Source organism: Candoia aspera, chromosome 15 (genome assembly GCF_035149785.1).
Source record: "Candoia aspera isolate rCanAsp1 chromosome 15, rCanAsp1.hap2, whole genome shotgun sequence".
NCBI classification, from domain to species: domain Eukaryota; kingdom Metazoa; phylum Chordata; class Lepidosauria; order Squamata; family Boidae; genus Candoia; species Candoia aspera.
In genome coordinates, this window is record NC_086167.1 from 1,189,628 (window position 1) to 1,207,255 (window position 17,628).

Below are 17,628 nucleotides of genomic sequence, written 5' to 3' on the forward strand. Positions count from 1 at the left end.
AGGAGGTGGGCGTGGTGTGGATGAGGGGAGAAGGAGAAGCCATTTCCCTTCCCAGAATACGAGAACCAGAGGCCACCCAAAGGAATGGAATCGGGCAGACAAAAAGAATTTTTTTACACAATGCCTAATTCAACTTTGGAACTCGCTACCAGAGATGTGGGGCTGGCTAGTGGCTTGGCCGGCTTCAGAAAAGGGCTGGACTGATTCATGGAAGCCCTGGGGATCCTGGGCTCTTAGCCTTGAGGGCTGTGGGGCTGCCTCTGAAGGCCATTGCTGGGAGATGAGTGGGCTTCCTTGTGCGGGTGGTGGGCCACTGGGAGAACAGGCTGCTGGACTGGATGGGCCAGAGGTCAATCTGCTTACGTTCTTACGTAAATTGCTACTTTGCACAACTCCCTCAGCAGGTCACTACCCTACCTGGTATCTCCCAAGTGGTGTGAGAGTTAGCCCCTCTTCGTCCTCAATGCAGTCTGGCAGCAGCTTCTTCCCATTCTCATCTGGAGCCACTCCCCAGTTCAAGATCAGCTGACTCAGCTGGGCTTCATTCAGCTGGCAAAAATTGAAGCAGAAGATCCACACCTGTTGCTGGGTAAAGGACTTAGACGTCTATTACACATAATTACGTTATTACATGAACAAACGTGGAAGGCCTCTAAACACATCAGTCCTGTTTGATTGTAAAACCAGCCATTCTGTCAGGATTTGGGGAACTTGGACCCTTACTCAGTGGAAAGGTTACCCCAAATCAATCTCTATCTATCATCAATCAATCAATCAATCAATCATGTTGGCCCGCTTCAAGGGCATTCTTTCTCAAAATCCTTTCTTTCAATTAAACTGAAAAGGCTGCAAAGAAAACAAAGTGTACTGAAATGAACACTTTACTCTGCTGGAATCCTTAAGCAAGCCACACTCTGCGTACATGTGCTGTGCTAAGCCAGCAGCCCTTCTTCACATGCGGAGAAGGGGCGGCCCTCCCCTTCCCAGGTTGTGCCAGAAAACGCACAGAAAGCGCCGTAAGCGCAACGCAGCGCAGAACCCTTGCAGGCTGGTTCCCTGGCTGACTCCTCTCCACCACCACCTGTTCAGGGATGCTCGCAAACCGATTGCTGGGACAGGCCATGGTTTATCCAACGGCTGAGCTGGATTCACAGGGCTGACCGGGCCAAAACAGAGAAGCCCGCTGTATGAAGAGCCTAAAGGACGCTGAGAAACCAAAAGAAGGGTTCCTACCCGAAATATCTGGCATAAATATTCCAGGGCTTTCTCCAGGTATTCATCTGTTTTCCTAATGCTCTCTTGCCCCATTTCGTCCATGTCATTGCCCAGGTAGGAGCCATTCACGTCACTCGGGCTGGACCAGAACCAGGACAGGAAGGACTGGCCGGCCCCGGCCTCCGCGGAACGGTCGGAGAGGGACCTGGCCGCCTGCTGGGCCTGGCTGATCAGCTGGGCCAGTCGCAGCACCTGGACAGGACAGCACCCCAGTCACGGCAGCTCTGGAGAAGCCACGGGCCAAAGCGACGGGCAAGCGACCCCCATTGGGTCACGAACACGTTGCAGCCCGGAAGGAAACCAGGATTCATCTCATCTTCCAAAGTAACCAGGTTAAGCAACAAACTGTTGCCTGTCTATATCTCCTCAGGGATTCCTGGCTCAACAGGCACCGGCTGCTATGCCGAAGGGCACCGGCTCTACTTGTGGGGGAGCCTCCCAATTCCCTAAGCACCGGCAACCAGCCTACCAGGTTCCTGACTTCTGTCCCAAACATCTGCTTGTACTGGAAGTCCTGTCCTTCCAGGCTGTACACGTGGCTCTTCACTTTAAAGGAGGCGTCTGTGACGGTGGGAGTCCGGCCCGACAGGAAGCTCCCTCCGAGAGAGGGAGACATGAAGAGGCGGTGCTGGCGGTGCGGAAGGGTCAGGTCGGCTTCCAGAAAGAGCTGCTCTCCTGCAAAGCGAGGAGGGGGTGGCCGGCTTGCCTCGGGGTGCAGGACAAGCACGTTCTTGCTCATATGACCAGCAGCCACCGGGAAAGGGGGGGGGCAAACTCTTGAGCACTCAGAAGCCATCAAGGAGATGCAGCAGACGCTGCGGGGGGTGGGGGGGGGCAGGGTGTTGATGCTCTGCAGTCCAGGAGCGCTCTGGAGCACAATTTAGCAGGAAGGGGTCTAGGGGAGCCTCCAGATTTCAAAGTGGCCCTCCAAAGGCTACCAGCAGCTCCTCCCAAAGAAAAGCAACCCTGTGCTGGTTGCAGCCACAAAGGAGGGGGTTTCACGTGTCCCTTTTTACCTCTCTGGATCATCTCGGCAAGGTGAGGCTGAGCAAACACCTTGGCCACCCTGAACACCATCAGCGCATTCTTGGGGCTAACCAGGTCTGTGCGGAGAGCTCGGTTCAGAAAGCTAACAAAGAGCTTTGTGTACAGCAGCAGGTTCTCCTGGACAAAAGGGTCCCTTTAAAGAAAGCAGCCATTGGAAAGCACTGTAAGACAGACAGGAATGTTTCTCCTCTGCCCTTGTGCAGCAGCCCAGGGTGATCAGGCCCCAGCAAATCTGCGCATCACAGCATGCGTGACAGCCCTCTGGTGCTGGGAGAGCATCCTGCCCAGACTCTCTTGCCCTGGAGAAAAGAACGGGCACCCAAAAAGCGGAGCAGGGCTGTGGAAAGTCCATTATACCAGAGGGGAGTTTTCATGAAGCCCTAATGCGACTCATGTAGGCAGCAATGGCCAGGGCTGGAGAGAAGACAGGGATATGCCTTGGCCAGAAAAACTGCCCTCAATCCCCCCACCCCCACGATCATGCTGTTAGCACCCACACTTTAAAAAAGGCTAGCACTTTGGTATCTCCCAAACAGCTGACCGTCTAGGATAACCAGCTTCCCAAGTTTCTGGTGCCATAGCAAGTCCCTCGGGCAGAGCAGCTCAGACTGCAGCACCAGCGGCCAGGGCAGACAGTGGCAGCCGCACTTGCTGCACACCACCCTCCCTCCTATGCCCAGCCTGGCTGCTCCCGGGAGCAAAGGCACTCTCGCCAGATCTGCCGGGCCCCAAGGGACCCAGCCCAGGACGCACCACTTCTCTGACACGCTGCGAGGCAGAGTCTCGGCACCTGGCGGTTGTTTCTCTGGCGCGTATCTCCAAGGCTGTAAGTAGCTTAACCACATCTCCAGAACCTGGAGGAACAAATTTGGTGTTTAAATATATGTTTACATACACATACTGTACAATTAAAACTTTCTTCATCAGCCACTTTGCAAAGTTATGGCTCAGGATACCAACTTCCATCCCACAAAGTGAATGGGGTTACAGTATGTATGTATGTATATATAATTTTTATTAAGAATGTTGACTATAGTAGTAAAAACTAGTACAAACTAAACTTAAAGGAAGAGAATAGAAAGGAGTAAAAAGTGCAAGAAAAAAGAAAAAAAAGAAAAAGTAGGAATATAATAAAGAGAAAAGAAATAGATAAGTGACTCCCAACCCTCACCACAAGTATAAACAAATTTAGTGACTCTTCACCCCGCTCTAAGGTTACAAACAGTTCTCTCTCCATCCCATACCCCGTCTCGTCTATAACAAATCCATAAAGCATCATCTTTTCAGTCCTGGTAGCAGCAGAAAGTCCTGCCAGAAGTAACAGCGTACCTTGTTTCAACCTTGATCAAATAACCGACTTTATGTTCCTTCTTTTTACTCCTAGCAGCCTTAATCCTTAGTCCATGAATGTGCCTCCCCCCCACCCCCCGCTTTTATCCCAAAGAGAACCGAGGCCGGTCCCGTCTGAGACGCTTCCCCAACTCTGCTCCCGCCCTGGACTTGGATTCTCCTCCTCTGACTGTGTCCTTGGCTCGTCTCTTCTTCCTCAAGGTGGTTCTCACTGCCTGTTACAACTGCCTCGTATTAGCGGAGTATCTCATTGTGGTAAACCAGGTTTTTGAAAATCCTTTGGATATGTTAATGCCTGGTTAAATTATATTCCCCAAACTCGAATTTGTCTGTCTGTTAATAACTCTGGACTTGCCACACCTGCAGAGGTGCTAAAAAGACTGTCGTGTGTTCCTGGAAACACTGGTGTACCAGATGACGACGAAATGGGTCAACTCTCCGTCTTTTAACTGACACCTTATCAGCATAAAGGAAAGACTAGACACCATCCTTCGGCATGGTCACGTTTTAATTAACTGTTTAAAATCTGGGTTGTAAATTTTCCATAGCCATAATTATTACTGTATTTATTCAGGCCTTTTCTTTGTTATGTTTTTTCCATCATTTTTAACTGCATTTTCAAGAGCCCCTGGAATGATTAACATCTCTCATTCCATCATCTGAACTTACAATACAGAATTTAACTCTCTAGAGCAGCGTTTCTCAACCTTGGCAACTTTAAGATGTGTGGACTTCAACTCCCAGAATTCCCCAGCCAGCTAAGGTTGAGAAACATTGCTCTAGAGTTTTCTCTTTTTTGGCTCTTTCAATTATATTTATTGGATAAAGATCTGATATTGCTTTATTATTTTTAATGAATAATCAGCTGATATTAAGTAATTTAATAATTCCCCTTTGTGTAATAAATATCAGTAAGTAGATACTACTGATTATTATTACATAGGGTATTTATCTGAAAGACTTAGGAGTGACATTTTTAATAATCTTGGGATTTTTTTGAAATTATATTTTGCTGCCTGCTGTTTAGTTTGGATGAAAGAGTGGGTGCTGTTAAGAAATAGAAGGTCACTCGATTTAGAAGGTCATGATTTGAGATTTGGGTGGCATGGGTATCTCCGGTGTGGCACAATCCAACATTCAAAGGGCACCTACGGCTCTGAAAGATGCATCCAGAGGCCAGTGACCAAAGCAGTGCTGAAGAAATATGTAGAGTTTCTGCTGAACAAACCGGGGGATCACGATCCTGCAAAGACATCCCACAGAGTTAGCCAGCCTGTCCCTGTAAGAGAAAGAACACTTCACCCCAATTAAACAAGATGCAGAGGAGACGGCTACACTTCAAATATACAAAACCTGTTCAACTGACACAACAGCTTTCCTCAAGTACCTCAAACGACATCACACTCAGGAAGCCTAAGCCTGTTCCAATAGCAGAGTACAATATGTAAAGTACTGGTTCAAGTTAGAGGAAGGAAGGTTCTGATTAAATGCCAGGTACAACTTTCTTAAGTGTTAAGATAGCTTTGACAATGAAACCAACTACCCAGAGAGGCGAAGGGCCCTCCTTCACTGGAGGTGTTCCAGCAGAAGCTGGATGGTAACCTGTCTGGAACACTTTATTTGGATTATTTCAGAGAGGAGGAAGGTTGGACTTGAGGCCTTGGTGGCCCCTTCCAATGATGACTTCTTGCCAAGCCATCCACATAATTATTTTAGGAGGCTAGTTAAGGGCTTCAGTTCCACAATTCCTGGAAAAAAAACCAGCCCAAACCAAAGAGTTGTACTTAACCTTTTCGCTTTATGCCAGCAACTTCAGGGGACAGGGAGGTGGGAAAAGAGAACTTTACAAATTTGGGGGTGATGTTTTCCTTCTCTTCAAAGAGCAAAATTCAGTTTTAGTGAATACTGAATCATGGAGTTGCTACTTTGGGCTTTCAACTCATGACAAGAACACCAGGATGAGGGATTCTCAACAGCTTCAAAAGCCCATCCTCCTCAGCCCAGAAATCATTTTAACTATCTAACCACTCTTAGCACTAAAAAAAACCTCAACCAAATTGTATATTAAGGCAGTGTGATTTAGTTCAGAGATCTTCTACGTGGTAATATTTTATAGAGCCCCCCCATATTAATTGAATTAGGCAAAATATACCCAATACCTTCAATTTCTTATTAGCTTCCAAACCCCTGTAAATCTTTCCTCCAATCTGTCTAATTTTCTTAAAGTGTGGCACCCAAAACTGGACACAGCATCCCAGAGGAAGTGTGACCACTGGAAAGTCAAATGGAACCAATACATCCTGCCTCTTATTTATAGCAACATGACATCCTGATGTGTTGTTATTCAGATTCAAACTGAGCTTGCAGTAAATTTCTATCTTTCAAATTTCTTCCTGAAATTAAGGTAAGTTATCTCTGCGACATTTCCCAAATCTGCTAAATTAATAATGCACTCGAAAGATAAAGTTGTCTGACTGCATAGACAGCAAGCATGCTAGCTGAAGTACGGAGCGTACAAAAATCTGGATTTTTAGCTTCCACACCGTTAAATACCATCACTGCCATCACCACTGAAAAAGAGTGAGAAGAAGAGGGCCATGGCAATACAAAAAACTGTCACTTTTTTGAATTCACACATTTTTATTCTCAACTCAGGAAAACCAATACTATTTCTACCCAACCCCACAACAAACCCAGGTTTTATTTTCTCTGTTAAAGTAAGTACACACCTTTTGAATTCCTCTAATGGACTGGCAGTGTGAGAATGCCCTGAAGGTGAAATCGGTTCTGACTTTACGCTGTTGCTGAAGGCATGGAGGTGTTTCAGAAGCAACCGGATAACCAAAACGTGTTCCTCCGTGGGTCTGAATGACTCCTAGATTGAAAGCAACAGCAGAAGACAAAGACAAAGAGAGAGAAGGTGAAGCAGAAAAGAAAGGAAGTTATGCCCCCACCACAAAGGAAGACCAGAAGAGGCACAGACAAGGCATCCAGCTCCAAGAATAGGCACACATGCTTGAGTTTCATCTGGGGCCAACTGATCACATGGCTAGGAAGTGAGGTACACTGACAGTTTGAGCTCAGAAAGGAAAATCGGTTTCTAAGGAGGGAGCAATTGCAGTGGCTGTCCAAGGAGGAGAGTGGACTTAGCCAGCTGTCTCTACTTCACCCAGTGGGTGAATGGCACAGGCAAGGAGGGCCACCGTGAGGGACCAAGCACAATGTCTGTACAGAAAATACAAGCAAGGAGGACACAACGAAGTCTCCTCACGAGCGATTTCTCTTGGGTCTCGCCCACCTTCTAGTTGGACGTAAGAGTTAGGACAGCCTATGCTGAGTGCGTGGCTGAAAGCACCCAATTCCAAAGACTCCCACCCTGCCTGCCTCTCCTTGGGCCCTTGGAATTCTGCCAATTAGCAAAAGCCAGCTGGTTTCATTCATTTGGATACCTTCTTCCTAGATAGTTTGTACCACCAAACTATTTTTAGGAGGGGAAATTCATCATGTGAAGAATTCATAGGACTCTGCAATTAGTGGGGTTCTGAACAACAGTTCATGCAGAAGAACGTGAGACCTCTGGATCAGATGACGTTCAGGCATATGGATCACTGCTGTCACACAGCCATGCCCCAATACACAGGGAGTTTCAGATAGGCCTTTTCTTTTTAAATACACCACCAAGATGCAAATGTTATCAAACCCTCCCTAGAACATTCATGGGGACAACATGGCCAAGTGACTTCAAAATGAAAAAAAAAAATCTACACAAGTACATGAATCAAACTGGTCTTTTCAGCATAAGCAAGATTTTTTTGTCACAGGCTGTGGTGGATGTCCAGCACATAATAGGGCTCCTTGACTTGAGCTACCTAACCATCTCAGTGACTCAAAGACTCTAAAAGGTGTGATTACTGCCAGCTTGCTCTTGCAAGGAGGGCTGATGGTCTTGTCATACCTGCCTCTGAGCCACAGGGACTCAGACATGAGGAACAAAAGGCCCACAGCACTCAGAGTGGCTGGGTTGACCCACCAGGCTAGCCAAAATGCAGTTTGTTTGGTCATGGCTCAGCAAGAGTGTGAAACAGCTACTGTGGCTTGAGAACTATGGCAGATGAGGGAACACAGCCCACCCTAATATAAACCACAAATGAGAGCTCATGGCGCAGTGATAGGTGAATGCTTTTTATCAAGAGAACCATTAATCCCTTGGCCACAGATATCACAAAGGAAGAACTAAGGGATGTAGAAAATTTAAACATCTGTCCCAGCAGGATTGGCTGTGCAGAAAACACTCACGGACCTTCTACCTCAGAGCCACATCAGCTGATTTATAGGATTTTTTAGTTGTGAGCAGCTGGTTTTTGCTAGAAGTTAATTGAATTGGTGACTACACCCTCACATGGATACATCTCTCAAATCCAGAGGCCTGTGGTTCTCCACCTTCTCTTCCCATCTGAAATTCTTCCCTGGAGCATCAAAGGACATGGGCATGTGGAGCCTTCAACAAAGCAAAGTCCAGACAGGGACCATTTCTTGGTTTGACAGGCCCTGGGCTTTTTCTATGCTGCAGTGACTCCAAGTACTTCTTGTTGTAGTTAGGGGTCCTGTGCTCAACATCACCATGATCCCACTTGCCTGTAACCTTGTTAGCATTGGACATAGCTGGCTGAGGCACTGAGCACCACAGCAGCAGCCAGCTGTGCAGCAGGGGCTGAAGACCCTTGTGCCACTAGCTGCTGAGAGCCCCTGGAGCTCTTCAGACATCTTAGGAAGGGGGCTGTATGACCCACCCACCAGTGACTGCTGCCACTGTGGGGAATGAGGTAGTTATTTGCTCCCTTTCTACCTTGCAGGTCTGTTGTGCCTCCTTTTCAACAGGTATTTTCTTAAAAATGCAAAGAAAATGAAATAAAATGAAAATGAAAAGATGGAAATACTTGGTATGTATGGAGGGCCTGGTAGCTGTATTGGGCAGGATGGATGCTGGATACAGAGAGCCGGTAGTGGAGAACCTCCAGCTGAAAGACGACAGAAGAAGGGATGGAAAAGGGGGTGAGGGAAAAGAGAAAGAGAGAGAAGATGAAAAAGGAAAGAAACAAAAAAACAGTGAGAACGAACACAGGAAGATGGAGATGGAAGACAAGGAATGAGTCCAAGGGAGTCAACCATCACAATGCCACAGCACTGCGGCAGCTGTGCCTGCAAAGTGTCATCCTCTGCCACCACCCCATGTTTCTATCACACCAGTCCTAACCAAATTCTGGCCACCTGTTCAATTTGCACACTTTCTATACATCGTTGCCTGGAAGTAAATACTAGCATGTTGGCTGCCTCTGGATATTCAACAGGTGGGATGCAGAATCCCTGGAGATCACATATGTGGGTGGGTTTCCTGGTGGCATCTGGTCAAAACTGCGGGACTGTAAAATCATAGGATCCTTCCAAGGCATTCTTGCAAGAGAAGATACATCAGCAACAATGTGAAGTCACACTTCAGGTAACTGCGTTGCTACATCTGAAGCCTTCCTTAGCAACAAACCACAGTCTGTGAGTTTGGCTTGGTTTTGTTCGTATGACGGCCTGCTATTGCTGTTGTTTAAAATTTGACCCCAGTAAAACAGAGGAACTGTTGGTTTAGTATAGTAGTTTGCTGCAGCTGTTCTCCTTCCACAAATTTTTTCGCCTTCCTGTGTTGTTCCCCTATCCATTAAACTATAAGTGTCTCAGGGCACACACCTGCCATGTCTGGCCTTCATGATGTAAATGACTTGAGCAGATGATGATGATGATGATGATGATGATGATGAATTCCAGAAAAGCCCCGTAAGAGAACTTCATCTGGCAGGGTCCAGGAAATGGGCCTTCTCTGCAGTAGCTCCCGCCCTCTGGAACATCCTGCCCCCAGAGGTGAGGTTAGCCCCTTTGCTCCCGGCCTTCCGGAGGAATCTAAGACATGGCTCTGCCACCTGGCCTGGGGCGGGGAGGGGAATGGTCATGCCTGGGGATGGCTAGTGCCCTAGAGTGCTCACCCCATGCAAGGACTGAATTAGATCATTGCCACCTGGCCTTCATTTTTATCTTTATTTGTTACTTATAATTGTATTTTTTATATCGTATTTTTATATATTAATTATATTGTATATTTATTGTTTTATTGATTACTTTGTTGTAAACCGCCCAGAATCCCTCTGGTGGGAGGAGATGGGCAGTGACAAATTTGATAAACAAACAAACAAACAAACAAACTTACAAGGATCAGTAGGATTTAGGAATTCAACAAATTAAACTCGAGTGCCAACAGGATGCAGAAGGACATCAGCACTTGCCCTGCTCAACAGGTAAAGAACCCAGCAAAGTGGCAAACGAGCATGATCACAGGAGGAAGAGGGGATTGGTTATGCCAGGCAGCAGATCTCCCCATCAGCAGGGACTGAAGCCAGGGGATCCCAGCAGTGGGCAGCACAGATGCCTAATTTAATAAGCAAACAAGCAAAACAATTTGCAATCAGCACACAGACAGTGAAGCCGCTAGCCAGAAGCAAGCAGGCTGTGCAATCTTGGCAGGCCCAGGAGGGAACGGCTCTTCGGAAAGCTCCATTTTACCCCAGAAAGGGTTGAGCCAAAGGCCCGTAAGAGCCATGGCCCTATAGAGAAGACCTCCAAAGACCACAAAGTCCCCCAGGCAGCTCTTGCTCCCCTAGCCAGGTCATCTCCCTCTTTCATGGGCTGATCAGCCAATAGCTACAGGACGTCAATATGCAAGGAGGGGAAATGCATCCCCTTTTGCCTGTCTCTGAAACTAATAAAACCCACAGGTTATCAGTGAAAGTTACATTAAAAGCAAGCACAACTGGTCTTAGTCTATCCACTGCCGCTCAGCTTTTCAGATGATAACGCATACCATCAGCTGGCACCAAGTATAAATAAAATAAAAGAGTTAGGCTGTTTTAGACAAATGGTGAGTGGGGAATATCTGTGGAGGAGGTTCACTCAGATGAGACAGCCCTTTTAAAAGGGGGAGAGCACTGATACGGGTTGGTTTCAGTCCTTAACAAACTGTTTTCTTCTTTTAAGGACACTGGGCATCCTCTGATCAGAATCGCCAAGGCTACCTGCTTCTCAGTTATAGGACAACATGCAGAACCGGAACTGTCCTCGCAGTGGCTTCTGCTGGCTGGGAAACTCTGGGACCAAGGAACAAGGTGAGATTCCAAAGAATTCTGGATTTTGGAGAGTATTTCAACATGTTTGATGAAAATATTCTGAGATCTAAAATTATCCAGGCAATGGATAAGATGGAGCTGCATGGATTACTACAAGAACTGATCACTCTGAACCCTTAAGGGCAAGATAAATTTTGTTTCTTATTAGCAAGAAAGAGGCTAATGTTTTAGTATGTCAGGAAACCTGGAGGCAATTCCATTTGCCCAGGCTTTCACTGAGCAATCCTACTCTAACTCAGATTTAACAGAAAGGTTATGGAGGCCCCACACTCTACTGGATACCGTCCAATTCCTAAATCATGTCAGCTTGCAATTTCCAAGTCTCCCAGCAGCTTCCCAAATACTCTACTGGTACTAAAGTGGCTCTGCCCCATCCTAAGCTTACCACTGGCCATTACCTGTGGCCCCGAGATTGCATGAGATCCTCTAAAGCCCTGGAAGTAGAGCTCCAAGTCCCTGTAAACGTTGCCACTAAATGTAAATTATAATAGGGACTGCACTTATTTACATGGAATTTCATTTTTGTCCTCTTCCTACTTGCTTTCTGGCGCACAGTGCCCAGTATAGCACTTAAAGTGCAGCTTACTGCCTTGAATGAAAAATGAAACAGTACGTCTAAAAAACCAACTTATTTATAAGCAATCAGTCCCCCAAACTTTGCCTAGTCTCGATGGGCTGAAGGACCAAGAACAAGCTGAAATGAAAGCCAGACAGGATGGAGGAGGAGAGTGGGCTCGGGGACTGAGGCCAACCCGCTCTGGAAGGGCTTCGCTCCCTCAGAAGGAGGGAACACTTCTTGACCCACTGCTGAATTTTCAGGGGACCAGCAGCAGCCTTCACAAACGTGACCGGGGCACCACCTGCCACCCCCCCCGAGCCAGGCCGACTTGGCCATCCGAGGCCTCCCTCGAAGCGCCTGGAAACCACAGCTGGGGTAACGTGCAGCAAAGTTGGGACAGTCAAGATGCCGGGGTTACCCTTGAAAGCCCCAAACCGCGCAGGGCCTGGCGACCTGCAGGCCGCCTCTCCTGCCAGGACCCCGCCCGGTCACTCCGGTCAGCAGAAGAGCCTCCCTGCAGAGCCCTGCCCCGTGGGAGAGGACTTCCCCTGTGCCAGGCAGAGGGATGCGCTCCAAGCAGAGGACCGTGGCTCCTGCTCCCCAGCATGTAGGAAGGGGGTAAACACACCTCACTTGCACCAGGCTTTAACTGCAAATCCTCTCAGGGGCTGGTTTCAGTTCGGGTTTTGATGTGACCTGCATCCCCTTTATACTGCTTCATACCCTGCATTTGCCATTGTTGTGAAGTTGTTATAAACAGAAAGCCGTAACATCCTCAGCTCTGTGCAGAGAGACCTCCAGCTCCAGAGACCCAGACATGTAATGCTTCCACCGGCTGCCAAGCATTTTCAGGGTTGGTCCCCCCTGCACCATGAGCCCATGCTCTGCCTTGGGCCAGGATGAGCAGCAACCACCAGCCCTGCCCTTAATGGCAGTGCAAAGCCAGATGGGGTTAAAGGAAGCCTGTGTCTCAACCCAGCCACCTGGAGCCTTGTCAGGTCAGTTCAATTTTATTACAGTCACTGACCAGTACAAGATACAATTCTGTAAAGATATACACATTAGCCTTAAAATATGAACCATCCAAGGCCCCAGCATTCTTCCCACGGCCAAACAGGTGCCTCTGGAGAGTCCACTGGTGGAATCAGGACGCCGGAGCCAGCCTGCTGGGTTTCCCGGCCACTGGCTGAGAAGCCTCCTGCCCCGGGATTGCTGCTAGGGCTCGGACCAGCACAGGGGCCATTCAGGGAGGCCCCTGTCACCTTATCGCCCCCTCCATGGATCTGTAGGACCCCTTGGGAAGCTTTCCATTTGCCAGCTGAGCTTCTGGCAGTGAACTCCAGGGGTGCAACAGCCAAAGCCCTTCCTTTGAGCGATCCATACCACCCAGCCTCAAGGAATGGCTTCCTGATCCCAGGAAAACTTCCCCCTTCTCCACCCCACAAAAGGTGGCCACCTGGAGCAGGCAGGGGCCTGTCTGTCGCCCCACTGCGGAGAGGAGCTCCCTGCCCTCCCTTCCTCCCCCAGGCCCGGCAGCCGCCTTTCCCCCCGAAGCAGCATCGCCTCTTACCTTGATGTGGGGAGACTGCATCTTCTGGTACATGTCCAGCGAATAATGATGGAGCCACATCTCCACAAAGACCTGGGGGAGAAGGGATTCAATTAGGGGCCAAAGGAAACCCAAAACAAGCCACTGCAGACTTCCAGACCTCTGGGGGAGGACGAGGAGGGGCTAATCTGTCAGGTCATTCCCATCTTTCCACGGTTGTTTGTTCGTTCCATTCATTATTAATCTGCAATCTCCTTTTTATCAGCAGCATAAAATGTATGGCTGCTTTCAGGCACACTTTAGCTCTTAGGTGAGTATGCAAGCACTTGCCTCTAACATAAAGTGCTTTTGTTATTTTTACCAGTACGGATATTATTTGGCCCTCTGCCCTAATAAGCTGAATAACGCCCCATCAAAATGTATACACTGAAGGATAATTGTGTTTCAATTCATGGGCCGGACTGGAAAATTCAACTAAGGCAGGCTCCCACTGAATGGCACAAAGGGCCCCTCAGACCCAGAAGAGATGCTGCATTATTTCTCCGCTCTTACAGCATCTGCCTGGAGAAGGCGGATCTAGTAATTCATCTACAGGGCCGTGCAGAGGAGTTTTCTGGGCATCTGGAGGATAAAATAGCTCGGATCCATTCCAAGCTGGATGCCAAGCATGCGGCATGGTCTGCGGTGATGCCTGGGGTTACCTGGTTATTTGGGACCAGTTTGACCCTGTTGGGCCTGAGGAAGTGGACAGGGTCCTCTGGACTCTAAATGCCACCACTTGTCAATTAGACCCCTGGTCCTCCTGGCTGGTGAAGGCAGCCGAGAAGGTGACATGTGGTTGGGTCCAGGCGATGGTGAATTCATCCTTGGGGGAGGGAATGTTCCTGGCTGCCTTTAAAGAGGTGCTGGTGCACCCCCTCCTCAAGAAACCATCACTGAATCCCATCGTGCTGGACAATTTTTGTCCAGTCTCCCACCTCCCCTTTTTGGGGAAAGTGGTTGAGAAAGTAGTGGCGTTGCAGCTCCAGAGGGTTCTGGATGAAACAGATTAACTAGACCCTTTTCAGTCAGGTTTCAGGTCTGGCTATGGGATGGAAACGGCATTGGTCGCACTTATGGATGATCTCTGGCGGGAGCGGGATGGTGGCAGCGCATCCATCCTTGCTCTTCGTGACCTCAGCGGCTTTCGATACCATCGACCACGGTATCCTTTTGGGGCGGCTCAGGGAGTTGGGGGTGGCCGGAGTGCTTCTGCGCTGGTTCACCTCCTTCCTCCAGGGCTAGTCCCAGTTGGTGTTGATAGGGAGCGAGAGGCCCGACCCTTGACCCCTCCTTTGTGGGGCGCTGCAGGGTTTGGTGCTCTGCCCACTCCTATTTAACATCTACACGAAACCTCTGGGTGAGATCATCCGTCACCATGGGGTGAAGTATCATCAATATGCTGATGATACTCAATTATATATCTCCATCCTGGGTGACGTAAGTGGTGCTGTGACCGCACTCTCTCGGTGCCTGGAGGCTGTGGGGGTCTGGATGGGGAACAACAGGCTTCAGCTGAACCCTGGTAAGATGGAGTGGCTGTGGGCTGACAGCTCCTCTGTCTCTGGGAAATTGTCATCTTTAGTTCAGGATGGGGTTGCACTGCCCCAGACAGATCTGGTGCAGAACCTGAGGGTCCTCCTGGACTCATGACTCCTGCTCGAAGAGCATGTGGCAGTCATGGCCAGGGAAGCCTTTGACCAACCTTGCGTTGTGCATCAGCTACACCCCTTCCTGGAGCAGGAAGCCCTCCGAGCAGTCACTCATGCCCTAGTCACCTCCCACATAGACTACTGCAACATGCTCTACATGGGGCTACCCTTGAAGAGTATCCGGAAGCTACAGCTGGTTCAGAATGCAGCCATGCAAACAGTTTTAGGAGCCCCAAAGAGGGCATATATAACACCTTTGCTATGGGAGCTGCACTGGGTGCCAGTCTGCTTCCGGGTCCAATTCAAGGTGTTGGTTATCACCTTTAAAGCTCTACATGGCATGGGGCCAGGTTACCTGTGGGACCACCTCACCGTAACATTGACCTGTCCCACCTGGTCAGGCAGAGGGGGGCATACTATGGACCCTGTCCATGAGACTCAATTGGCAGGGTCGAGGAGGGCCTTCTCTGCCATGGCCCACGCCCTTTGGAATAACTTACCCTCAGAGGTGAGGCAGGCCCCCCCTCTCCTGGCCTTCAGAAAGGGAGTTAAAACTTGGCTATGCCACCTCACTTGGGGTGAGAGAGGGGATAGTCAATCATGGGGGTGGTTGGTACCTTGATGTGGCCCTGGAAATTTTACTAAGACTGTCTTGGATTTTATATTTTATATTCTTATATTTATGTATATTTATATTTTATAATGAATCTTTTATTCTTTTATTCACTTGTAAACTGCCCAGGGTCATCACAACACGAGATGGGTGGTGAATAAATATGATAGATAGATAGATAGATAGATAGATAGATAGATAGATAGATAGATAGATAGATAGATGATAGATAGATAGATAACCAGCCGCAGGAGCCCATTCTGAAGGCTCCAGACGCCGTTGCTGCAATAGAGGCGCCTCCCTCTGCTCTCCTAGACCAGTGAAAGAGCTCTCAGGGCTCAGTCACAACTTCAGCAGCAGAGGAGCGCAGCAGCCCTTGAGTCAACAAGTTCCCGCCAGCCACACACCTGAAGCAACGTTTCAGACCTCCAGATTTCTTGGGAAGCAGGGTCTGCGTTCACTGAAGTCTGGTGGGCAACGTGTCTTTTCAGAAGACTGGCAGGATGCATCCCATAGGATGTGAAAGGCATTGCTGGAGAGCTTTAAAAAGAAGACGACCAAGTTAAAAGAGAGCCTCCAGACAGCCTGCAGGAAGGAGGGTCACAACCTGCAAATTCAAGGCGGAGCAAGCCATCAGCTCCTCGGTGTGCAGCCTCAGACCAATCAGGAGAGCCCCAGCTCTTCCAGCGTGATCACACGAAAACTCCACTTTTACCACTTGAAGGATACACTTATTTTGGCTTCCTTTTAAATAAATTCTTGATTAAATATTCTATAGCCAGCACTGTTGAATAAGGCCACATAGTGTGCTGCTAAATCTCCACTGTTCATTGAATAAATTTTAGTCATTTACTTATTATATTCACAAAAAATGAAAACAAGAACTATTTTAGAAATGGCATTTTGTAGCCCTCGCCACTGTCCCTGTCTCCAGCTGCGACTTGCTACAGGTGGCAGCCTGCCAACTGTTAGCAACCCAGCTAGCCACCTCTTGGCATCCTGAAAACACATCAGTCTGTTCCCAGGTTGTTTGCAGAATCCTGATTTGCAAGCTCCTTCCAGATACCACCCCCAGAACCGCTTTTCCTATAGCAGCAGCCAGCAGACAGGGCAGCATGACAGGAAGCACCCACCGGGGAGCGGGCGACGGGACCACTCCTCCAGGCTCTGAGGAAGGAATGGGAGGGACACTGCCTTCGGTGGGCAGGAACCACTTCAAGTACCGGTCCACCAGGATGAAGTAAGCACTGTTTGACAGGCTGATGGGAGAGGTCGTGGAGGTGTTCTGAAGCACAAACAGAAAGAACAGAAAAAGCCAACTTATGCACATCACCAAGAAGAGTGGCCTTGCAAGAGAAGGCTCTGCTGTACTCACCCGCTGGGTAAGGAGGCTTATGGCAAAGTAGAACATATAATATTCATATGGATCTGGTAGGAGAGAGTCAAGGGGGAGGCTATTTGGAAGCAAGGAGAAGCAGGCCGGCGGCTACTTTATTTGGTCCAAAGGTTCCCTGGTCCCAGTTTGACAAAGTCCTTCGGATGAGGAGGCTTCATTAGTGCAGAAAAAGATCCCAAAGCAACTCAAGTAGCAGGAGAAACCTCTGGGAGGCTAATCTCTCCCGCAGCCCCTCGAACCGCAGGAAAGTCTGTGCAAGCAGCACCCCAAAGAGCCCCCTCCCCACAAAAGCAGGGAAGAGGGAAGGCTCCCCGCTCGCTCAGGGTGGGTTAGAACTAGTGGCCCCAAACTGTGCAACTCAACTGTAATGGGCTTCCCCAGAGCAGGGAAAAGGCACTGGGGTCTGCAAACTCTTACAAGCACAGGACATTTGCATGCTCTTCCTGCATCAGGAAAACAGGGAGCTGTCTCCCCAACACATCAACAGGGGGTTAGCAAGAGGGTCAAGAAAGCACCACGTTAACAAACTTAAGAATAAACTGCAGTGTATTCCTTTTCCCTTTCCATAAATCTAGTTAGGGAAAACTTGGGAACTTGCTTTGTGGTTAACAGCAGCTGCTAACCGCCTTTCTAGTTACAGCATGCAACCACCTCATCTGGCAAGGAAGTCCTCGCACAGCAAAGTGGCTGCCAGCCCTGAGCTCCCCAGCCAAACGCTACTTCCCAGGTTGCGTTTCCCCAGCAAAGCAATGGGGAGCAGCACGGTGCACAACCTCACAGTGCCAGCAAAACTTAGTGGATCGTGGAGGACCTCTTTCCACCACTGGATCATGGAGGACGGCTTCTTTCCACCACTGGCTGCTGCTTGCTGCTTGAGCTCTCTTCTCCCTCCCAGCCCCCTTGGCAAGCACCTCACTGGCTCAGC

General features: G+C 48.9%; 1 protein-coding gene across 5 annotated transcripts in view; it reads right to left on the minus strand.

The window, feature by feature from the left end:
* The window catches only part of SMPD4 (sphingomyelin phosphodiesterase 4), a 32,775-nt gene that overhangs the window by 3,446 nt on the left and 11,701 nt on the right, over window positions 1-17,628 (minus strand). For 3 of the 5 annotated variants that reach the window (XM_063315877.1, XM_063315879.1, XM_063315880.1), the window contains 12 exons: window positions 16,683-16,735; window positions 16,441-16,592; window positions 15,715-15,847; window positions 13,025-13,096; window positions 8,610-8,690; window positions 6,402-6,547; window positions 4,825-4,915; window positions 3,076-3,176; window positions 2,292-2,455; window positions 1,745-1,950; window positions 1,234-1,467; window positions 418-549 (listed from right to left, as the gene is read on the minus strand). In XM_063315877.1, coding sequence (XP_063171947.1) covers window positions 418-549; window positions 1,234-1,467; window positions 1,745-1,950; window positions 2,292-2,455; window positions 3,076-3,176; window positions 4,825-4,915; window positions 6,402-6,547; window positions 8,610-8,690; window positions 13,025-13,096; window positions 15,715-15,847; window positions 16,441-16,592; window positions 16,683-16,735 — 1,565 coding nt within the window. The remainder of the gene's footprint in view (window positions 1-417; window positions 550-1,233; window positions 1,468-1,744; window positions 1,951-2,291; window positions 2,456-3,075; window positions 3,177-4,824; window positions 4,916-6,401; window positions 6,548-8,609; window positions 8,691-13,024; window positions 13,097-15,714; window positions 15,848-16,440; window positions 16,593-16,682; window positions 16,736-17,628) is intronic. The other 2 variants (XM_063315878.1, XM_063315881.1) reach the window with 2 other exon arrangements.